The sequence below is a fragment of the Bos indicus x Bos taurus genome, chromosome 16, assembly GCF_003369695.1.
Source record: "Bos indicus x Bos taurus breed Angus x Brahman F1 hybrid chromosome 16, Bos_hybrid_MaternalHap_v2.0, whole genome shotgun sequence".
Lineage (NCBI taxonomy): Eukaryota > Metazoa > Chordata > Mammalia > Artiodactyla > Bovidae > Bos > Bos indicus x Bos taurus.
The window spans coordinates 50,411,246-50,434,271 of NC_040091.1; the positions used below are offsets into that span (position 1 = coordinate 50,411,246).

A 23,026-nucleotide genomic window follows, 5' to 3' on the forward strand; every position below is an offset into this window, starting at 1 on the left:
GGGCTCTGGGCTGGCAGCCAGGGCCGGCCCTGGCCACATGGGGGCGAGCGGGCCCTGCGGCCCCCGGGGAGGGGTCCGGCCGGCGTCTCGGGGGCGGGCGGCCGCGGGCGGCGAGGTCCCTCCCGGGAGGCGGGCGCGGGGGAGGCCGCAGGGGGAGGGGGCCGGAGCCGCGCCGCGCGCAGGGCGGGAGGCAGGGCCGAGGGCGGAGCGGAGCGCGGCGGGCGCGGCGAGCGCGCGGGCCGGGCGGCCGAGGACCCCAGGAGTGCCGCGTCCCCTGCCCCGAACCGGCCCCGCGCCTCCTCCCCGGCAAGCAGCGGTGGGTGCGCGGCGGGCTGACCTCTGCGGAGGCGGCGGGGGCTCAGCATCGGGCCGGGGCCGGGGGGGCGCCGGGGCCGGGGGGCGGCGCTCCGGCCCGGCCCGGCCCCGCCCGATGTCCATGAGCGCGAACACCATGATCTTCATGATTCTGGGGGCGTCGATCGTGATGGTGAGCGGAGGGGCTTCCCGCGCGCCCGCTCCCCGCACCCGCTCCCGCCTCCCGCGCCCGCGCACCGCCTCCCCCTCCTGCGCCTTGTTTACAGGCCCGCGCGGCCTGCGCTCCCCCATCCCCGGCTGCCCTGCGTTTCCCCGTCCCCATTGCGCCGGCCCCTGCCTGGGGTCCCCGGCCCAGCTGCTCGCTTCTCGGCGCTGACCGGTCATGGGCTCTTCCAGGCCATCGCGTGCTTGATGGACATGAACGCGCTGCTGGACCGATTCCACAACTACATCCTCCCGCACCTGCGGGGCGAGGACCGCGTCTGCCACTGCAACTGTGGCCGGTGAGTCTGCGCCCAGAGGGGCACACGCGTGATCACACATGTCGGTGGAAGTGGCGAGCCCCACGCAGGCCGGGCTGCAGGGCCCAGCTGGGCTAGGCTGGTGGGCGCTGCCGAGGCTCTGCCAGGCTGGGTGGGGGAAGGACCCGTCAGGCTCCATCTGCACAGGGTGTTCCGGGAGGGGAGAGGACCCCCTCCCATATGGCCTTTAGAGAAAGGGCCTGCAGGGTGATGGGCAGAACTAGTCCAAGGCCTAGAGGCCAGGAGAGCAGCCGCCCAGCCTGGTGTCCTGGGAGGGCTCCTGCCCACAGAGGACACCCTCCTTCTCCCGGGGCCCCCAGCTCTTTCCCTGAACTTTCCTGGGAGCCAGCTAGGGGGAGGAGCAGAAGGTCAAGGTGGGCAAGGCCTCCCTTGAGGGGCATCTGCCCACCCCCTTTGGTTGTCCAGGAGGAACTGAGGCCGGGGATGGAGTCTGCTCAAGGTCAAGCAGAGGGAGGGGAGCACCCAGGCCCCTGTGCCCACTTTGTGACACCCCCCCCATTCTGTGCACATGTAGTGATGGAGTCTTCCTGGCCATGCATGTTTGTATGTCCATGTATGAAATAAACATCTTCTCATGAGACGCGCATGTGTGTACCGTCTGTGCATATACATGTGCGCACACACAGCAGTCCCTCAGCCCTGCAGGAAGCCCACACGCTGGGGCCGTGAGAGTGGACAGAGGCTGAGCAGACGGACTCGCCCGAGGCTGTGTGGCCTGTAGGGAACTTGTGTTCTTGACCCTGCCCTGCACTTCTGCTCCAGGGATGTGTGCACACATACTGAGCTAGGGGTATGTGTGTGAGATCAGTTTCATGCCTCACTAAACATGCTACACGCCTGTGTGTGCAGACCGGGTATTGAAGCAGAACACGGGCGTCAGGGCAGGTGGAGACAGGTGTGTAAATGGCCCTCACGTGTGCTGTGCGCTGGCCAAGAATCATCTTGAGTGTCGGCTGGGTGGCCACACCCCCTGAGGTCCCTGTATTCCTGCCCCAAGCACACACTCCAAGGCCGAAGAATGGCAGGTCAGCTCCACGCTAACTGGGCCAATGTGGACTGGAGTGTGAGCAGGGTCCCAAGACCCTCCCGGACACCGGAGGTGTGCACGGCACTGGCCCAAGCTTCGGCTCCATCGACATTTATAAGGCCTATTTTCCATGTGAGGGCTGTGGTAGTGTGACCAGCACATATGTGCCAGAACATCACACCACGGGCCCATCTGGGCAGACAGGATGTGTTTTCAGTGTGTATTTGCTCAGGTTGTGTGTATGCATCATATGTAATGTCCAGAGTACACATGGATGGGGTAAAAGAAATCCCCATAGAGTGCAAGCTGCAGCGAGGCCCATGTGCAGTTTAGACACAAACAACACGAGAGTCACCCAACTGTAGCGCTGAGTGTTTCCACGTGTGTATGTGTTCATGTGTGTGTGCTTTGTATGCACTGCCGCATACAGAATATAAAATTCAGTGTACAAACTATTCTTGTACACTGACAACATGTATGTGTATGCGCAGTACATGTGTGTAACAATATACAGCACCGTGTTCGCCCTGTGGGCGTGGTGAATGTCTGCAGGGCACAGGCTTGCACATGAGACCTCTGTGTACAAACCATGTACATGCACTGCCACAATGGAGTCTACCTGTGTGTACACCCCATGTGCAGAGAAAGTGCACACACACTTGTGCCTTCCACATGCCAGTATGGAGAATTTTATGCAGAGGACACGTGTATAAATGCTGTGGAGCGTGCGTGCCAATAGGCTGTCTGTGGGCGCTCACCATGCATATGCCATGGGGCCCACAGAGGAGGGCTGTGTGCAAGCCCAGTGCATGTGCATCTCCATGTGACACGCACCATGCTCGGCCCCAGGCACGTGTGCCCTTGCACACGTGTGGAGCTCATGGGCCGAATTCATGGTATACACGCTGGGTCCTGTGCATGTGGCTGGCGTGTATACACAACATGCGTCCAACCTCAGGTAGACACATGCAACATGCGTGGCCCAGGCAGGACACATGTATGTACACATCACAGAAATACGTGTGCACATGGGTGACCTGAACCCCCACCTGCCCCCCAGGGTCTGCCTGACTTGGAGGAAGGAGGAGGGCAAGGGGCAGGGGATGAATGGCAGATGCCAGACCAACGATGGGGGCACAGGTCATGACCTTCGATCCCTTGGAGGTCCCAGGCCCCCAGGTAAAATTGGGGCTTGCCCTCGTCTTACTTGCAGGGGCATTTCTGGCTTCCTTGGCAACCCCATCTTCAAGTTTCCTGCCCTGTCCATGGGTGGGAAGTGGTGGTCCCGAGGATGACCTTCCCTATGGGGGCCCAGGAGGCAGGAACGCAGGAGGCGGGGCTCAGTGTTCTCAGCTGCCGGAAGGCCTGGCCTGGTCAGGGCGATGGGACTGCGAACAGGTGACTAAGGGCATCCTCTCCTGGGGGCTGGCCATGGCTACACACTGGGCAGTCAAGAATTCTCCATCTCTCACTGATGACCAATGAGAGCTATTGGTGAAATGTGATCACATGAGCTATGGCTGCCATGTGTCAGACAGTCCTTGCCAAATAAGCTGGGTCTGCTCATGGGGCTGTGGCGGCCAAGGTGCACCCCCCGACCCCCACCGCCACCAGGCCTGGTCACACTCCAGACTAGCTGAGGGGGATGGGCCCCAGGAATCCCCAGGGGTAGCAGAGGGGTGTGAAAAGGGGCTGCCATCCTCACTGGGAGGAAGGAGCTGGGTGATTCCTGCTGGCTCAGGGGGTGTCTGTGAGGGAGGAGCTGTAGGGGTCTGTGGTCAGGGATGACCTGTGGGGTTTACCGTTTTTGAGAAGGTCCTCTGCAGGGGAGGGGGCATGGAGCATATCCAGTTGTGAGGTGGGGGCAGGGACTCTTAGCTGGAGACAGGCAGAGGTGTCAACGTGTAATTGAAGGGAGGATGGGGAGAAGCGGGCTTGGGGAGGGAGGAGCTATTTTTAGGTGCAAGTTTGAGGTGTCTGTAGATCCCACGTGGAGATGCCATGTAGGCAGCTGGAGCTTGGAGCAGACGTTGTGGGGAAGGTGGGGACTTGGTGGGGGTGGAGGGTTGAAGAAGCCAGTTGAGAGGCTCAGTAGGAAGAGAACCAGGCAGGAGGACCCCAGGGTGGCAGTGACCCTTCAGGGCCAGAGGAGGGGCCACAGCTGGTGAGGGTGACTAGGGGTTCAGGGTGCAACGGGCACCCAAGACCAACAGCTCCTTTTCTCCAGCTCTCTTTCGAGAGTGGAGGACCTGGAATTCAGAGTCTGGTGTCCTGGGTACTGGTCTCCTGGGCAGGGCCACCTCGCCTAGGATCCCTAGGATTGCTAGGCCCAGAGGGCTTCCTGGAGGAAGAGAGGATCTGGGCAGGCTGGAGAGAGCTTTGTGGGGAAAGTTCGTTGTGGCCGTCAGAGGCAGGAGAGGGCCTGGAGGGGTCAGTGGCCTCAGATTGGACTGTCAAGGGAGGGGAGGCTGAGGGGAACGGCCGAGCCTTGGTGGGTGCTGGGATGCCAGGGGCCGTGGTCGTCTAGGAGGTCGTTTACGGCTCCCATGCCAGGATCAGGGACCTGTGTGGGGCAGGTCCAGGGGTGCCCTTGGGCCTCCAGCACAGACAGTGGGGGCAGGGGAGGTTCCTGCGAGGGATGGGGAGCCAAAGGGGACCAGACGCCCAAGGCAGGCTCATCACTTGTGGCTTTCCTTGGAGGACAGGGCAGGCTGACTGCAGGGTTGGGAGGGAGAGGCCAGGGGGGCAGTGACCAGGAGCCAGGCCCACAGGTGGGCTGTGACTCTCACTGGGCTGGGATACCCTGCCTGGGCTCTCACCCTGAAACGCCTTTACCTGTGCTGTGTGCCTGTGACCTTGTAGGGGTTGCCTCTGAGCCTGGGGCTGGGGGGAGAAGGGAGGAGGGTATGCGTACGGGCAACTGAACTTCACGCTAACCTCCGACCTCGCACACTCCCACCCACTGGGCAGGGCAGCCTCCCGCCTGGGACCCATCAGTGACCTGGGTCCCAGGCGATTACGGTGGCCCCTTCCGACCTCAGCTCCCCACAAGGGCTGCTTCAAAGATCCCAGCAGGTGAACGGGTGCGGCTTACTGCGGGGTCCCCGCCCGCCCCGCGGGACAGGTGCCAGCCCGCCCTGCCGCCCCCAGGCACCACGTCCACTACGTGATCCCGTACGACGGGGACCAGTCTGTGGTGGACGCCTCCGAGAATTACTTCGTGACAGACAACGTCACCAAGCAGGAGATCGATCTAATGTTGGGGCTGCTACTCGGCTTCTGCATCAGCTGGTTCCTGGTGTGGATGGACGGCGTCCTGCACTGCGCCGTGCGCGCCTGGAGGGCCGGCCGGCGCTACGGTGAGTGCGGGCGCGGGCACGTTGGCAGAGCTCGGTCCGTGCCGGGGCTACGCCCCACCCGAGCCCCGCCCACAGTCCCCTTCCCGAGCCCAAGCCCCGCCCACCCGAGCCCCACTCACCACGCCCGCCCCCTGACCGCGCCCCGCGTCCCGCAGACGGTTCGTGGACCTGGCTGCCCAAGTTGTGCAGCCTGCGGGAGCTGGGCCGGCGGCCACACAGGCCGTTCGAAGAGGCGGCCGGGAACATGGTGCACGTGAAGCAGAAACTCTACCACAACGGCCACCCGAGCCCGCGGCACCTCTGAGCCGCGCGCAGGACTCGCGGGGCCGCCGGCCACCGCGCCCACGCTCACGGGACTGGACGGCCAGCCTGGGCCAGGGCGCCCAAGGCCGTCGGGCGCGTCCGGCGGAAGGTGCTGTCTCCTCTTCTTTTTATAAAGGGGGTCGGGGTGGGGCGGGGGCGGCGGTACCTGGGACGGAGGCGGGGCCGCGTGCCCAGCCTGGGACCACGTCTGCCGCTTGAAGCTGGAGGCCTCCTGTGCGCCTGCGTCTGTCTCTCCGTCCATGTGTCTGGTTCCCGGAGCTGGAGCCATCTCTGCTGGAGGGGAACGCGGCCGGGAGCCAGGCGCGGCAGGGAAGGGGTGGGACCCCGGTGCGCCCACGTCTGCACACGGGAGCACGTGCATGAGGCGTGTGCGTTCGCAGGGCCCGCAGTAGGGGCGTGGGGCAGGGGCCCGGGGTAGGCCCCGGCCCAGCAATAAGGCCCCCGAACCCTGCTGTGGCAAGTGCGGCCACCCTGCCCAGGGCATCCCCGGTCGGGCGCCTCACTGTGACTCCCACCCCTGCTGGTCAGTAAATTCTCCAGAAAGCTCCAGCCTCTGCCTCTTCTTTCACCTCTGACCCCGGGACCCCCACGGCAGGAATGAGACAGACACTTGGTGATATTTGCCAGTTTTTTTTTTTTTTTTTTTTTTAATTAGATTCTGGATTAAAAAGACACCAACTCCAGTCAGGGAGAGCTGTGGCTTCTGTGGGCTAGCCAGTACCCCTGTGCTGGACATCCTTGGCCATGAGATCTTGGTGGGCTAGTTCCCGAACCCTAGGTTCCACAGACCTGAGGGGCACACCCCTCTGGAAGAGAGTGGTGGGCACCCTCATTGGGCCGCACAGGGACCAGCTCTGCTCATGGCAGAACAGCTCACGGCTGTTGTTCTGGTCCTGGGTGGGACTCGGCAAAGTCAGGTCCCCTCCCTTGGCCAGGCCACCACTGCTGTTCACAGCTGAAGCAGCCAGCACCTGCTGGGATGCAGTGCTGCTAGCCTGGCTGCTGCCCCTGGGCATGGGGAATGGTGCCTTCTCCCCATCTGGGCTTGGCCAGGGGACATATCTCCCAGGGTGTCCTGGGGGTGGCCCCAGCAAGCACCAGCCTGGAGGTGGGGGGCAGAGGAACCAACCCTGCCTCAAAGATGCCCAGGTCTTAAGCAGCAGCTGGTCCCTAGCAGAGGCCTTTGACACTGCCTCGCCCCTGACCGAGGAAGATGAAAACTGCCAGGAGATTGGGCACCTCGGTGTTTCTTCTTGCTGAAGCCACCTGGCCAGTGTGCCTGGGAGTCTAGGCCAGCTCACTCAGCTTGTGTGCGCAGGGTTGGCGGCTGGCTCCCCTCTGCCTTCAGCCACTGCATCTTCTGCCTGTGTTGCTGGATGGCATCCTGAACCCGGGCGTCCATCATGGCCTCAGTGAGGACCCCGTCCTCAGAGGCATATGCCATGGCCTGGCGAAGAAAAGGGTACTGACTCAGGGCACCAGAGGGGCTGCCCGCACAGGGAAGGGGCCAGGCCTGTGGCTCCCAGGTGACTGGTCAGGGCCCACCAGTCACCAGGAACCACTCAGCCTGTAGGCCAGCCCCATCCTTGCTGCTGCTGCTTATCCCCCACCTTGGAGACACCCCCCACCCCACAGAACCCAAAGCCCTCTTGCGGGCAGGGCAGGCAGGAGCAAAGGCCAGGGTGCTCCCTTGGGCCTGTGCTCAGACTCAGGAGGGGCCTGGCCTCTCAGCAGGACACATATGCAGACAGAAATGCCAAAGGCACACGCCTTGACTCCCTATGCACTTGAGTGTGCCACACACACGTGCTCACAGGCAGATCTGCAGCCCAGTGTGGCCGCCACCCCTCAATTCCGTGGTTCTGCCTGCTCCACTAAGTTTCTCAATGACTTTCTACAAATAGAAACCCAGAGGACTACTTTCAGGAGGGAGCCCCACCCCTCAACTGCAGGCCTTGCTCTATGGATAACCAAGCTCCCCTCAGGCCCAGGCCATGGTCATCAGAACCACCACAGGCCTGACACTAAAGGGAAGCAAAGCCCTCCAGGGGTCAAATGGGGCACAGTCCACCAGGACCTGCCCCTCACAGGCCCCCAACTGTCCTCACACAGTGCTTCCCAGAACTGTGGGGCTGCTGTGGGCAGCACTGCATTCCCCATACCCCAGCCTTGGCACGTGGCTTGGGGAACCAGAGTTCTGCTAGTCAGGTCCCAGTGTGGTCCACAGCACTGCAGCTGCCAAAGCAGGTCCTCTGGCCAGGCCACATGCCACCCAGATGACCCAGCATCCCTTCTGTTCCCAGTCACCCATCAAGTGGCTCTGACATGTGCCTATCCTGAGGATAGCACTCAAGTGTCCACCAAGCAGGGGGCTCAAGCCAGGCTGGCTGTTTCTCTCCAGCTCCCTGAGGAGGTTCAGCCACGTTAGGGCATTGGGAGCAAGCTCCCACTGTCTGAGATGACCAGTCACTGTGCTTACCCAGGTGGCCCCAGCCTTGGGACACGGCTGTCCTCAGCACCCAAGCCAGGTCAAGGACAGAGGGGCTGCCCCTGCAGCCTCCTGCGAGGTACACATGAGAATGGCAGAGGAGGCAGGCTGGGTGGCGGCAGCCAGAGGGGATCCAATGGTGGGAAGGGGCGGGTAGAGGTATGCAGTGACGTCACCATGGAGAAGCCAGGCAGCCACCATGTAACCAGGGGATCCAGGCCAACATCCCTGTGATGTTGTGTGGATGTCTGATGCCCCAATGTGCCATGACCAGATGGGTACCTCGCCTTTAGGGTCTCCTCCACAGTCCCACAATCCCAGTCAGAGACACGAGACTGACCAAAGGAGGGACGCTCTATAGCATTCCTCGAACCGTGAGGATCATGCTCAGAACAGCGCCCCCTGAGGAGCCTGAGACAGCAGGATGGAATATCATGGGCATCTGGGCGGGTTCTGGGTGAGATCAAATCTAAAGTGGAATTGAGGGATGTGGTGAGACATTCAGAGTGTAGTGGGGGCTGTGCTGGCCTTGTGACCTTCCTGTGAACTTGGACTTATTCAAAAATTTAGAAGTTCATTACAAAAAAAACACACAAAACCTTAAAGGAGAACTAACACCAATGTTGCTCAAACTCTTCCAAAACCAGACAAAACACCACATGTAAACCATAGATCCAGATCCTCTGTGAATACTGATGTAAAACCCTCAACAAAATACTAACAAACCAAACTCAGTAGCACACTGACATGGCTATACATCACAACCAAATGGGATTTATTCCTGGAGTGCAAGGATGGCTCACCTAGGGAAAACTGACCTAGGCAAATAATTAACAAAATGGACAAAAACCACATGAGCGTTTCAGTTAATGAGAAAAAATGTTGGCAAAATCCAATACCCTTTCTTGACAAAAACAATAAACTAGGGGGAATTCCCTGGTGGTCCAGTGGTGAGGACTCTACACTTCCACTGCCAAGGGTCCTGGTATATGTGCTCAGGGGAGAAAAAGATCCTGCAAGCCATAAGGCATGACAAACCAATAATAGACCAGGAATATAAGAAAATGTCTTCATTCTAATAGAGGCCATATAAGAAAAACTCACAGCAAAAGTCATCTCAATGGTAAAAGACTGAAAGCTTTTCCACTAAAACTAGGATCAAGGCAAGGATGCCCACTTTCAGCACTTCAGGTCAACACAGCACTAGAAATTGTAGACAGATCAATTAGACAAGAAAAAGAAATAAAAGACATCAGATCGGAAAGGAAGAAGTAAAATTGTCTGTAGATGATGTGATCTTATTACATACAGTAAACCCTAAAGATCCCCCCAAAATTGTTAAAAGTAATAAACTCAACAAAGTTGCTGGATACAGAAGTAACACACAAAACCACTTGGGTCTCTATAGTAACACTAAACAACTGGAAAAGAAAGCAAGAAAACAGGGGCTTCCCTGGTAGTCCATTGGTTAAGAATCTGTTTCGCAATACAAGGGACAGTGGTTTGATTCCTCATCCAGGAAGTATTTAGCTGGAATTCCAATACTACCCAAAGCAATCCACAGATTCAATGCAATCCCTATCAAAATTTCAATGATGATTTTTTGCATAAATTAAAAAATCCACCCTAAAATTCATATGCAATTTCAAAGGCCCCCAAGTAGCCAAAACAGTCATGAACCTCAGAATTCTCACATTTCCTCATTTTAAAACCTAAAGGACAGTGGTACTGGCACTAAGACAGACATAGCCCAACAGAACAGAACAGAGTGCCCAGACACAAACCCTCACGTGTACTGTCAGTGACCTCCAAGAAGGGGGCCGAGACCACGCGCTGGGGAAATGACTGCCTTTCCAACAAGTGGTGCTGGGAAAACTCCAAACTTTAAAACTGGTAGAAATAAACTTAGGGGAGAAGCTTTCAGACACTGGATTTAGCAATGACTTGTCTGTGACACTAAAAGCAGGCGACAAAAGAAAAAAAATAGGAAAATTCAGCTTCATAAAAATTAAAATCTTTTGTGCTTCAAAGGACACTGGTGGCTCTAGTGATAAAGAACCTGCCTGCCAATGCAGGAGACCCAAGAAACACACATTTGATCCCTGAGTCGGCAAGATCCCTTACAGGAGGGCATGGCAATCCACTTCAGTATTCATGCTTGCAAAATCCCATGGATGAGGAGCCTGGCGGGCTACAGTCCACAGGGTCGCAGAGTCAGATACTACTAAAGCGACCTAGCAGCAGAAGCAAGACACTACCAAGAGAGTAAAAAAAGGCAACCCACAGAAGAGGGGGAAAATATTTGCAAACCATGTGTCTGATAAATGGTTAATATCTAAAATATATAGAAACAACACAAGTGTCCACTTGCAGCCAGAGAGGTGCATGAGGTATGTCCATTGCACTCCAGGGTGTCAGGCTGCCTGACGAGGACAATGACACCTGTTACAACACGGATGAACCTCAAGGGCACTGTGCTCAGTGAGGAAGCCAGTTTTAAGAAGACAATGCCGGTATGATTCCTCACAGGTCCCTGGAAGAGTCAAGACTCTCAGAGACAGCAAGTAGGGGAGTGGGGGCTGGGGGTGGGCGGCAGGCATGGCAGCAAGTGTTTAATGGAGACAGAGCTTCAGTTTGGGAAGATAAAGTCCTGGAGATGATGGTGGGGACAGTGTACAACAACACGAATGTGCTCAATGCCACTGAGCTGTGCACTTAAAAATGGTCAAGATGAATTTTATGTCAAAAAGTTCAGGTTCCCATGATGGATGACGAACTGTAGGATGGTGAGAAGCATAGACCTGACCGTCACACCATGGCACAGGGCGGCAGCTGCAACAGAGCCCACGATACCAGCAAGCGGGAAGTAGGTGCCGGGTGCCTGGGCTGCCCGGCCGGAGAGAGTGGTAGGGTGGTCAGAAGTCGCCACAGCCCAGCCCCAAGCACCTGGGGCCACAAGGGGAGCAAACTTGAAAGAGTGATGCCAACATGTCCTGTCCAAGGCGATGGAATCCCCATGGCATTCTGGGGGTTGCGGGAAGTGGTGTTGGAAGTGGTGATGAGTACCAGGCACACCCTGTGCACACCTGACCAGGGACTGGATACACAGGGAGAGCTCCCTGCAGGCTCCAGCCTCCCGCGCTTGCGCCGGGTCTCCTGACCCTCAGCTCCCCACCCAAGAGTACATGCAGGCCTGTCTCATGGCCTCCTCAAAGAACTGGGAAGAGAAGCAGGGAGAGGAGGTGCACCAGGACCCCTGCTGCTGGGACCACCTGTTTGTCCTCCCCCAGGTCACACTGAAGTGCTAACCCCAGCATGGCTGCCCTTGGAAACAGGCGGGTCAGGTCAGGTAGGGTCACAGAATGGCACCCTACTCCTGCAGGGCTGTGCGTGAGCAAGTGGCAAGGATGCTGCTGGGTGGCAGCCAGGAAGCGGGCCCTCATAGCAACAGGAACCCCCTCACTGGCACCCTGAGGCAGGACATCCAGCCTCCAGAACCATGAGGTGACACTTGTTCAAGCCCTGGCTGTGCGTTTTGTCCCAGCCGCCTGGGTTGTTGGCCACTTTGCTGGTCACGGAAATAGCCAACCTTGTGAGGCCTGCTTCCTGACTGAGGCCAGCATGGGGAAGAGCCCCTGACTCCCGCAGTGGGGTTTGAGATCTGGGGCTGTTTGTTACAGCACAACCTAGTTCATCCTGACTAACACACTCGTGTATCTGGACGAGGATGTTCAAATTCAACAGATGTCCCCTAATTTCATAAAAGATGCGTTCATGCTCAGCTGACAGTGGCCAGGCTGTCATGTGGCCACAGACACAACTCACTCAGCACACTCCACCCAGCAAGGACAATGGAGAAACGTGCTAAATGGCTGCTCCCCTCCCCATACGCGGGGAGCTGCCACCGGGATGCCTCAGAGGAAAGCCTGGTGTCAGGACTGACCAGGGCCACTCTGACCTGTGTGCCCAGAGCCACCATCCTGCTGCCCCCAGGCCCTCGTGACACCACAAACCTGTCCTGAAAGCCAGGACACCCACCGCCTTCATTACCCTGCAGATCATCCTAAAGGCTGTGGGCTTCTGCAAGGAGCCCAGAAGGAAATCCCATCAGGTCAGTTTTGTCCTGTGCCCACAGACAACTCCTGGGAAGCGCCATGCCCTCCCAGGCTGTGGCCCCAGACTCTGCACCATCTGCCATCACCTGTACCGACTGTCCTGGGCCCTGGCTGGAGACAAAGCCCAGTGGTTCCTGGGAAGTGAACATGTTGGCCACAGGACATGCCACTGATCTAGAGGGCCCCTTTTGATGTGGACCAGAACGACAACAGGGAGGCCAGAAAATGCGAAGCTGCAGAGGGCCCTGGCTCATTCCCCACCTTGCAGGGGCCCCAGGACTGTGATGGCAGGGAAGTAGGCAGTCATGTCACATCTGTCCAGAAACCCTTCAGAAACACCCCAGTGGGCGCTCAGGAACCAGCCCAACCGCCTTCCAACCACTCTGAGGGTCCCTGGCTCAGCTGGGCTCTGCCCTGCAGGGTACGTCTCAGCTCACCTGCCACGCCACAGCGAGCTGAGAGATCTCCCGGCCTGACATGCCCTCCGTCAGCTGCGCAATCTCCGAGCACTTCTTTCCATAGTCAAACTGGGCCAGCTTCAAGCGCCTGTGAGGAGTTCCCGAGTGATGCCTGGGCGCCCACAAGACCCACAAACGACCAGAGGCTAGTGAGGGCCTGGCTTCTACTAATGGAGGCCAGGGTGGAGCCTGCGCTGGGAAACCCCAGGGAAGAGTGTCCAAGCCCCTTGCTGTAATGAGGCACACCCTGACCAATGTCCACAGGTGTGATCCTTCCACCTCCTCCCCTGCTGGGCATGTCCCTTCCCTGGGGAGCCCAAGACAGAGCCCCAGTGGGGGCCGTGTAAGGATGAGGGGCACAAGCTGTGCTCAGGGGCAGCTGAGGGGCTGTTCAGGACATGCAGGAACAGGCAGGGGGAGATCCCAGTCTGCTCCCAGCCCCACCGCTGGCCAGGGGGCTGGGGGCCATGTGCCCTCCCCCTGAACCCCCGCTGCACACAGCAGCTAACACTCCTGACCCCTTTGCATGCAGATCTCGCCCCATCAGGCTTGACTGAAAGCCCGAGAGAGACCACTCAAACTCTTGTGAAAAGCCTCAGCTCCTCAGGTTGCGTACAGTGCCCGGGCTGCTGCTGGGTCAGGATGTGCCTTCAGGAGCTTAAGGGGACTGGGATCAGCTAGGGCAAGAGGGGAAAGAGGCCCAGGAAAGAGAACTCAGGGGACAGGTGGCAAAGGACTGGCAAAGTCTGCCTGAGCACAGAAGATGGCTCAGCTGTGCCAGGCGGATCCAGGTCAGTGGGGCTGAGATCCGGTCCCCAGGGAGGGATACAAATAGAGCAGGCTTATCTGGAGCGCTCCTGAAAGCACAGCAGTCGGGGCCGGGGGGGTCCTGGACGAGCAAGGAGGGTTACCCCAGCCAGTGGGCCCCAGTGTGTGCAGTGAGGGGCCCAGAGCAAGGCTCGAAGAGTCCAGAAGTGGGCTGTCATGGCCCCTCACTACCAGGACCCAAGTGTGGACTGGATCTGAGGGGTTTGAAGGCAGGATGGAGGCAGGAGATCAATGGGTGGACAGGATAGGAGGGCAGAACCTCCAATGATGGGTGGTCAGGACCCCGTGGTGAAACCCCAGGGGCAGGGTTAGGATTAGTGCCCATGTGGGCACTGGGGGGAGGGACCAACATGACAGGCAAGGGGCGCCGTGGTGGCAGGACACTTACTGCTTTCCTTCTGTAGCCGGTTTAAGAACATACTTGTCAAAATACATTCTCACCAGGCGCTCCCGCTCCTCCCGCTGCGGCAGCTCAAAGCTGACCATCTCATCGATGCGGTCGTTGATGGCCCAGTCGAATTGCTCGGGCTGGTTGCTGGCCAGGACCAGCATGAACCTGCAGCCGACACACGGCAAGAGACGGGGGCTGCCGTCCAGCAGGGTCTACTGTGCAGCTTCTCAGCCCACAAAACCAGGGAGACTGGCATCACTCTCTACCACCTGCCCTCCCTGTCTTGCCCCAATTTCCCGCTTCTCTTGACTGATGGCCCAGCCTGGGGGGAGGACCGTGAAGCCTCCACGTGCAGGAAGGGCAGGGACCCGGGGACCCAGGATGGAGACAGACCCCTGCCCCTCCCCAATCAAGTGCAGGGTCCCAAGGCCTGGCACTCAGCTCAGCAGAGGCAACAACCCAGGAGGAAGTCAACAGGCCTCCCAGCAGCTAGGCTGGGCTCTCCATGGGCAACAGGTGCAGCAGGCAGAGGGCTGGAAGGGTCCTGCCCACGCAGAGTACAAGACTAGGAACCCAGAAGGGCCAGCCCGACCCAGGGTCACCTGACGGTGTGGTGGCCCAACAATGCCTCTCAGGGGCAGAGAGAGGTGCCAAGGGCAGTGGCCTGTGGACGAACATGCCACTGGGCTTGGCTTCAACCTACAGCATGTCTCAGGGGCACCCACAAATGTCCCCCAGTGCCCAAATGGCCATCCCACTGCACGGAGGGAAGACACAGGAGGCTGTCTGGTCATGTGGGCAGGCCACCCCACAGCAGCCCCGTGAGCTGAGGCAAGGCTGCTGGCCACCCCTTCTCACTTGCTGCTGTGCTGGCCCGTGCGGTGCAGGAAGGCGTTCAGGGTGGCCCTGAGGTCCTCACTGATCTTCTCCTGCACAGAGAAGGGTCAGGCTGTAAGCAGCCATGCAAACAGTCAGGCCCCCCTCATCCAGGACAGAAACATGGAAGGACCTTCACAGATCTAAGCTCAAAGACTGAATGAAGCTTAGCTTTGAAAAGATGCTAAACTTCCACTTTTCAAACGAAATGTATGAACAAAGTGTGGTTGTGGAGCAGGCTCCCAACAACCTTCCCATAAGTGTAGATGTGGCCCAGGCCACCACCTGCCCACTCCCCAGCAGCCAACCCAGTTCAGGACAAATGGGGCCTCTAGACACTTACAGTCGCTCGCTTCCTGAGAAAGGCGTCCGCTTCGTCCACGAAGAGCAGGAGGCTGTGAGGGCAGGGCCACGTGAGGGCAGGCAGGGCACAGCCCAGCGGAAACCCCACACTTTGCACTGTCCCCAGTGGCCTCTGGGACCCAGAGCCTGGCTACCGATCAGGACGTGTCCAGTGCCAGCATTGGGGCAAGTAACTAGAGATGGGCTGGTGAGCCCTCATCTTAAACACTGATAAGTCACCGACACTGAGAGGCCCTTGGACCTCAGGGACAGGCTGTGGGGAAAGTACCGACCCCTTTCCCAGCAGGAGCCCCGGCTCACCCTCGCCGGCTGGTGCTGGCCCAGTCGAAGACCTTGTGCATGGCCGTCACGCCGTCCCGCCCCATGGGGGCCACATCCCCGCCCGTCATGATGGCGTAGTCCATACCGGAGTGCAGCGCCAGTTTCTGGGCGTTTGGGGAAGGGGCTTTAAGGGCTGCTCCACCTACCCTCCACCCCACTTCTCCTGGCCACCAGGGCCGGATCACGTGTGTGTGGAGACACCTGGCCTGCAGAGCTGGACAGGGGCACGTGTCCCAGGCAGGTGAGTCCCCACCACCCCCAGTCCCACCTGTGCCCTCACCTTGGCAAACAGCGTTTTGCCCGTACCGGGTGGCCCGTACATCAGAACATTTCGGTACAGACTTTTGTTCTTCTTGGTGTTCCTTGTGGCGATGGCAATGTCCCGCACGCGAGCCTCCAGGCTGGGCTGCCAGGGGACATAGCGGTTTGGGGGGCGCTCTGCTGTCCAGTCCGTCCCTCCTTAGGGCCTGGGCTGGCACGAGAGGCCACTCTCCCCAGCTGGGCTGAGCCAGCAAACCAACTCCTGGGAGGTTGGGCAGCCCCACTTACGCTGAGGACAACACCCTCCAACGCGTCCTGAGGTTTACTGAGGAGGCGCCTGCTGACCTGCAGGGTAGGGGGAGGGTAGGGAGGGTCAGCGAAGCTCATGGCACAGTCACACCAGAACGCATGTGAGCAGCTTTCCTGGACAAGGCCGGCGGGGGAGACCGTCCGCAAAGCTGACCTCCAGCGCTGACCTCACAGCACAGCCCACAAGACGCAGGGGAAGCCTGGCTCCCCTCAAGGGAAGGAGTCGACCCTAGGCTGCCTCCAATGCCTTCTCTTCCAGGAGGACGGCTCACCACAGCCCCAGGAGTTCATAAACAAGCAGGGGGGCAGTCCACTCAAGAGGATGGCCACCCCGACAGACCCCCAGAGAGACCGAGTGGACCAGGGTGAGAGTCCCCCCAGTGCTGACATCACAGGGCCCAAGGGGCAGCATCAAGGAAGCAATGCAAGTCAGCACACAGAAGGAGGGTGGCATCTGGACAGAAGAGGAGGAAGGGGCTGTTGGGTGTGTGCCCCCAAGACCTGTGGTTACCTGTATGGGGTGCCTCAGCGCCTCCAGCACCGTGATGCGAGATGTCTCCCGCACCAGGGACGGCTTCCCCAGCCGGGCCTCAACGTACCGCCCTGCTACGGACGTGGCGTTCTTGGCGGAATAGATCCCAACAGCCAGCAGCGTCAGCCCGGCCACCTGGAGCGGACAGAGGAGGCAGGTGGTGTCCATCCCATCCCCTGGCTCCCTGGAGTCTTGCCAGGCCCACCAGCACCGGTGCACCAAAGGGCTGGCACCGGGGAGATGAAACGGGCATTTGGCATCCCCCATGCCCTCCCCCCAGCCCCACCAAGGTTGATGCTGAGTCGTTTGAAGTGCCCCAAACCCAAAGGCCAAGTCACTTGTGCCTTTCTGGTAGGGGGAGGGGTGAGCACTCAGCATAGGCGCCAACCCCCAGTGGCTTGCAGAGTCCCTGACATGTGAAAGTACCCCAGGGAAGAAGGCAAAGGCGCTTACCGTGGCTGTCACTTTGTCCCAGTCTGTCACAAAGGCACGGAACCCTTCACCAAACAGGGTGCCTGCTGTCCTGCAGGGGAGCAGTGGCATGACCCAGAAGGCATCAGGCCATGTGCCACGTGGCTGGAGGCCCCTAGGTCAGCCCCGAGGGGCACTGCAGAAGGACCAGTCAGGGGAGGAGTAGGGCACCCACGTAGGAAAGGGGCCAGCAGAAGCCTGCCATGCGGGGCCTCACCTGATGGACTCTAGGATGGTCTGGCGGTGCTCAGCGGCCTTCAGGCGGATCTGCTCTCGGATGATATCAGCGTTCTCGCGCTCGGCCTTGGCCCGGGCGCGCGCCTCGGCCTCCACCCGCAGCATCTCATTCTTGTGCCGCAGCTCCATCTCCCGCTCCACGGTGGCTGCCCGGGGAGGGGGCAGGGGTGGTGCTCAGCCCATGGCCCCCACCCAGGGCTGCTACAGAGGACAAGCGAGCCAGGGTGCCCTCTACCCCCAGGGTCTCAGCGTGCCCACCCCTGATGCTGCCTGGGGAGTGAAAGGCCTAAAGCAAGGGCGTGACCCGTGGCCAAGAGCTCCCAGGTCAGGGCCCTACCTCGCCGCAGGGCCTCCTGTTTCTGCACAGATTCCTCTTGCTTCCGTAAGTTTTCCTCGTTGAGAAGTTGCTGAGAAGGAGCCACAAAGGGAAGGGAAGGGCTTCGAGATTAGGAAACAGGCAACATCACACCAACAGGTTAGCTGCTCTGGCCTTGGAGACACCCCCACCACTCCTAGGGCTCCAAGCTCCTGGGGACGGTTACCCTGGGGCCTGCAGGCTGCACAGCCTAAGGCAGGAAGGAACCCTGGCCCCCGCTCAGCTCAGCCTCGGGGTGGCCCTGACCTACGGCTGTCCTCATGAAATAGGCCTTTTGCCGAACTGTTGAATTTAGAAGCTAAAATGCCAACAGGCTCGATGTTTGAATGCCCCCTACAAACTCACTCGTCAGTCAAGTCCCACTTGGGAGACCCTCAGGGCAGCTCGGTTGGAACCCTCCTTTTCCCGCACCTCAACCCAGTGCTTGCTGACAAGAGGATCCCAGACTCTGGCCCCCATGCCCCCTTGGGGAAGATGAGTGGGCAGGCAGTGCTCACCTGCTGCTTTAGCTGGTCCTCGTAGCGCTGCCGGGCCAGCTTGTCCTGGTACTGGGCCCTCTAGGGAGGGAGAGGGCGATGTGAACATACCCCAGCCTCAGGAACTAAGGTCTAGGCCGGGCCCCCACAGGCGCTGTCCCTGATGAGCACCCCTCCCCGGCCCCGCTCTCTTACAGCCTGGTGCTGCCGCGTCTCCTCACTCAGGGTCTTCCTCCGCTCCTCAGCCTGCACTCGGATCTGATCGCCCTTCAGCTGCTCCACTGCGGCCTCGTACTCCTGCAGGACACACCAGCTGCTGTGAGCCAGGGCCTAGTCAGACCTCCTGCCCCCCGTTCCCCCTCTGAGGGCCCTCCGAAGGGGCCAGACAGTGATGTGGCCTGTTCCACACCCCCATAGGCCTGTAGGTGCTCAGCTGCAACTGCACCAAGGCCCGGGAGGACCCAGACCCACAGGCAAAGAGAAGCCAGGAGAATGGACTGGGCCGGTGCCAAAGTAGCCAGAGAGTCTCCTGGGTGCCAGCCCCCCGACATGTGCTTGTGCTAGCTGCTCACTTCCTGATTCGCTTTACAACAACCCAGGTGGAGCATAGAGCAGGGCCTTTTCCACATTTGCTCACTATGTGCTCAGTGTGAGGGTGGGGCTCCCCTCTGAGAAACCAGACTCCTCACCCACACCTGCCTTCCAGAAGGTTCTGTGCAGACCTCAGGCCACACACCTGTGCTGATGCCCATTTCCCTCAACCCTGAGGAGGTGCCTGGGCACCCACCCTGCGCCCACCGCCTGCCTGTGTTCTCTCACCCTCCCCCAGCACCCACCCTCACCGATCACCCCGTCCTCTCCATCCCCCAACCCCTAGCACCCACCTTGCACCCACTGCCTGTGTCCTCTCCTTTCTGCCCGGGTCCTCTCCACAGCCCCCGAGCGCCCACCCTCACCCACCTTGAGCTTGGCTTGATGCTCCAGCTGAAGTGTCTGCTCCTGCATCTGAGCCAGACTCAGCGCCTCCTTGGCGTGTCCTGGGGGGAGGGGCGTGCAGGCATCAGGACACCAGGCAAGCGTTCACCCGGGCTAGGGGCGCTCAAGGACACCACAGCCTCAACCTGAAAGCACGCGTGGCCACGCTGGTTCCTGGTCAGATTTGCTCAGAGGCCCCCACTAAGAAGACCACTGCCCCATCTTGCCACTTTTGTCTATTCCACCCCCAACAGAAAACCCACATGTGGGGTCTGCCCCCAGGGGACTGTCACACCCCAGAGGGCTCCAGCAGAGAGGCTGTCCACTGCTCGTCCACTGACAGCAGGAGAGTCAAGCCTGTGGTTATACCGTCATTTATTTTTCAAGTGTGAATGTTTCTCTTGAGCCTTTGATACCTGTTACTATTCTACAACTGAGCACAGGCAGCTGAGGGCCTGAGTAAGAAAGAAGCAAAGGAGGATTAAACCAGAAAGAAGGCAACGCTTGCAGGCTGACGTTAGAAATGTCTTCACAGGCCATCTGTTAGAAACATGTGTGTAATTAACATCTTCCAGGTGTGTGCTCTTCATAAGGGGACACATGTGGAAATATGTGGCAATACAAGGATGTTCTAGAAAAGAACGGACCCCAGCACTCTCCTTTCTTTTTTTTTTTTTTATTTTTTTATTTTTTTTTACTCTCCTTTCTAAAAAACCTTTGCATGGGGCCTAAGAGACCCCTGGTAACACAGTTCTGTCATCACTGTAAAGACCACGCTTTACCACAAAAACCTTCTAACGCATAAAAGCACAGAGAGAAGCTGGGGACCCCGTGGGCCCACCTCTCTGATGCTACCACATTCCTAGGTTGCGGACCACATGTCCACCCTTCTGTCTGCCACATCTATCTTATTTTTTGAGGCCTTCAAGGTAGGCTGCAGATCCCAGGACCTGTCACCCCCAAGTTGCAGCCCACACGCCACTGATTAGAACATAACCCCTGGGGCTGCCGGCTCCCAGCATGGGGCTCAATTGTCAGCTGAGGCACTCGGTCTGGCTTCAGAGCTTAGGGAGGACCTGCAGCTGGCTTGTTTACTCAAGCTGTGACCTATGGCAGCCAGGCTTGGTCACAGCCTGCAAGCAAAGCAGGCGCTCCCTCCCCTGACTTGTGGAGTGAGATGGCTGAATTTGAATTTGGCAATAAGGAGTTCATGATCTGAAAGCAGGTAAACTGCTTAGTGCAGGGCCTGGCACCCAGGAGCCCTGCTAATCACAAGCTTTGGGCTCAGTGCTGAGAATGACGACTGTCACCTCACATCGTCCCGCACCAGGAGACGGGCCCAGCATCAACTGCACCCACCACAGGCAAGTTACTCTTCCCAAAATGCTATAAACACGTGGAGCACACAGCTTAAGGCCAAATGGGCTGCTCTGGCGTCCAAGGAGGACTGAGGAGCCCTGGGGAACCAACAGCATCAGGCTAGGCCCCCAAGGGACACAGACAGTGGCCAGGCTGTGAGGGGCAGCTGAGGGTATCTTCGGTTCGCATAGGAGAGCAATGAGTGAACAAGAGTGGGCCCAGGCCAACCAGGGCAGGCCTCTGGCTGGGAACTGGAAGCATCTCCAGAAGACCGGCCTGGGGAGGGGCTGAGGGGCCTGAGGCACCCTGGGGAGGAGGGTTTGGGGACAGAGGGGACAGGCAGCTCAGGGTGACACCTCTCCCACTGACCAGCAGAGAAGCCAGGAAGGAAGGCAAGAACAAAATGAAGTAGGGTTCACACCTGGGACAGCATCACGAGACATGGAGACGGATGAGGAGACAATGCCTCTAAGTGGTGGCAGGCGGAGGCTCTGCAGGAAATGCTGACTGTGGGAGGTGGGAGAGCAGAGGCCAAGGCCCTGCGGACCCAAGTGGAGCATGTTCTGGGGCAGCCAGTGCAGGAGACCTGGGAGCAGCTCACAGGCATGAGCAGACAGGAAGTCAGGGAGTTCCCTCGACTGCTACCCTGAGACACACCACAGGCTATTCACACTGGCCTGTACAACTGTGTGAGTGCGAGGGGCCAAGAGTCAGGCTTCAGATTCCCAAGGGAGGACAGGAAATGGGTGAAGCCCCCCCATCACATGTGTGCGCACACACATACCCCACCCCACACACACCCCTAAGAAATAAGGGCGAACTCCCCCCACACACACACCTAAGAAATGAGGGTGTACTCCCCCCAACCCCCCACCACACACAAACCTAAGAAATTAGACCTCATGTCAAAAGTCTATGATCACTGAGGTGTCTTGAAGCCTGGTCATTGTCTCTCAAGCCCCTCTGCAAGCCTGTCTTCTATTATCTTGCAAACTTAATCCATCTATTACACTCTACACCCACTCAGAGGTAGGGAGTGTTCCAGGTAGGTCTAAGGAAACAGGCTGCCCTGGGCCCAGGCCTAAATATCCACAACGTTCCTCCCAGGATCGGAGAACCAGGCAGGCAGGAGACCTTTGCGCGGGGTGTTCTTGTGGCCCCGGTGGAAGAGCAGAGACTAAGCCACAAAGTGCCAGGCCACCCCTGGATAGGAAGATTCTGCTCACCTCTGCTTACAAGGCTGCAGCATGGGGTGGTAAGAAAACAGCACCTCTGCTTAAAAGTTTGAAAGTCGCTGTATTCTTTCAACTAACATCTTCTCAGCATGTGCTATATTCCAGACTTTTGAGACATCGTCAAATCCGCAGAAGAAAAGAAGGTTGGGAGAAAATACGTGGGCTTAGTGAAGGTGCAGTCAAGGGCTGATGCCTTGAGGGTAGGAGCCAAGAAGGTCATCTGCTGCCCTGGGCCGGCCTTATTTGTTGCTTACAGACCTCACCTATTCGAATGCTAACGTTCTCCAACAATAAGTGAAAGCCTGATGCATTTTCTTTAAAGCCTAGGACACTCAAACCCATCTCCCTTCTCAAACGGAAAACTGCCAGCAACTAGCACAGACGGATCCCCAACCTGGCCTGCCTTGGCCGTCCCACGTGGAGGCGGAAAGAGGCCGTAACTGGAGACCAGGGTGCAGTTCCGCCACCTGCTGCCCGTACCCTCTGAGTCTACTCGGCACTGGTTTCCCCACGTGAAGAATGCGTGGCAGCTGGGAAGATGCCAGAAGGTCAGGGCATCCCGAACTTCCCCTGCACGCAGGGTGGCTCCGGCGGGCTTATCGCTTAAGGCTGGTTTCCTCCCCCGACCACCACTTGCTGCTCGATCGCTCAGACCACTTGCCCGCGAGCGCCCCGCCCGGTCGCCCTGCCCGCGCCCACCCGCCGCACTCACGCGAGTGCTCCAGCTCTCGCGCCGCCTTGGCCGCACGCTCCAGGCCCGTCGGGTCGAAGTTGCTCCATTTGTCCTTGGGCCCCGGCCGGTCCCCCGCGCCGCCGTCCCCGCTGCCTTCGCCTCCGGGCTGTACGGGCGGCAGGGGCAGAGGTGGCCCCGTGCCTTCGCCCTTGGAACCCTTGATGCCGAAGAGCCAGGACATGGTCCACAAGCGCCGCCGCCGCGGGAACTTGCAGCCGAATGGACTCGCGGGACTCACAGCGGGTTCCACGCGCCGGGAGCCGGCGGCAAAGACTGCGCAGGCGCAACAGCGGCCCTTCCTCCCTGGCAATGGAAGCGTGTGAGGGTCCCGTGCCCCATGCGACCCTCGGATTGGCTACGAGGGTCGTGACATCATGGTGTCTCAGCCGCGATTGTAGAGGCAGGCACAGAGGGCAGGCCGTCGGAGGGGCGGGGCGAGGTACCAGGTGACAGGCGCCGATCAGGGACAAAATTGAGGAGCTGGGCGCGTGCGCCCCCTTGAATACGTCAGCGTGGCAATGACGCTGGTCCAGGTGCTATGGGCCTCCAGAGTTCCGGCCCCGGGGGCAGCAGAGATGCTGGTGCTGGAGCGGAAGGCTTTTGGGTCCCGAACGAGGGAGCGGCCGCGGGAGCAAGAGTCCTCCACAGGCGCTCG

The 23,026-nt window shown here is 59.2% G+C and overlaps 2 protein-coding genes across 3 annotated transcripts; one reads left to right on the forward strand and one right to left on the reverse strand.

Annotated features, from left to right (window-relative positions):
* The first annotated feature begins 195 nt into the window (after positions 1-195).
* Positions 196-6,116, forward strand: TMEM240 (transmembrane protein 240). The gene is made up of 4 exons (XM_027565215.1): positions 196-487; positions 712-818; positions 5,035-5,243; positions 5,399-6,116. The coding sequence occupies exons 1-4, from the start codon at positions 431-433 to the stop codon at positions 5,545-5,547; spliced, it is 522 nt and encodes a 173-aa protein (XP_027421016.1). The 5' UTR covers positions 196-430; the 3' UTR covers positions 5,548-6,116.
* A 70-nt stretch (positions 6,117-6,186) lies between these two features.
* Positions 6,187-22,779, reverse strand: LOC113906697 (ATPase family AAA domain-containing protein 3). Of its 2 annotated transcripts, XM_027565213.1 has the most exons (16): positions 22,351-22,767; positions 19,030-19,106; positions 18,265-18,366; positions 18,091-18,150; positions 17,555-17,624; positions 17,198-17,363; positions 16,963-17,032; positions 16,489-16,644; positions 15,957-16,013; positions 15,688-15,813; positions 15,387-15,511; positions 15,067-15,118; positions 14,706-14,776; positions 13,845-14,012; positions 12,608-12,716; positions 6,187-7,014 (listed from the first exon to the last, which is right to left on the reverse strand). In XM_027565213.1, the coding sequence occupies exons 1-16, from the start codon at positions 22,550-22,552 to the stop codon at positions 6,865-6,867; spliced, it is 1,761 nt and encodes a 586-aa protein (XP_027421014.1). In that variant the 5' UTR covers positions 22,553-22,767; the 3' UTR covers positions 6,187-6,864. The 2 variants fall into 2 exon arrangements, with proteins under 2 accessions (XP_027421014.1, XP_027421015.1); XM_027565214.1 differs by lacking the exon at positions 6,187-7,014 and having other exon boundaries at positions 13,898-14,012; positions 22,351-22,779.
* Positions 22,780-23,026: the final 247 nt, after the last annotated feature.

Bases quoted from the DNA above. Each gene is read 5' to 3' on its own strand.
- LOC113906697 (XM_027565213.1), bottom strand. From the start codon at position 22,552: ATGTCCTGGCTCTTCGGCATCAAGGGTTCCAAGGGCGAAGGCACGGGG. The intron at 16,014-16,488 runs GTAACCACAGGT...CCTACCCTGCAG, and splicing joins CGCTGAGGCACCCCATACAG to GTCAGCAGGCGCCTCCTCAG. The intron at 14,013-14,705 runs GTGAGAAGGGGT...TGTCGGCTGCAG, and splicing joins ACGGGCCAGCACAGCAGCAA to GTTCATGCTGGTCCTGGCCA.
- TMEM240 (XM_027565215.1), top strand. From the start codon at position 431: ATGTCCATGAGCGCGAACACCATGATCTTCATGATTCTGGGGGCGTCG. The intron at 488-711 runs GTGAGCGGAGGG...GGGCTCTTCCAG, and splicing joins TGGGGGCGTCGATCGTGATG to GCCATCGCGTGCTTGATGGA. The intron at 819-5,034 runs GTGAGTCTGCGC...TGCCGCCCCCAG, and splicing joins TGCCACTGCAACTGTGGCCG to GCACCACGTCCACTACGTGA.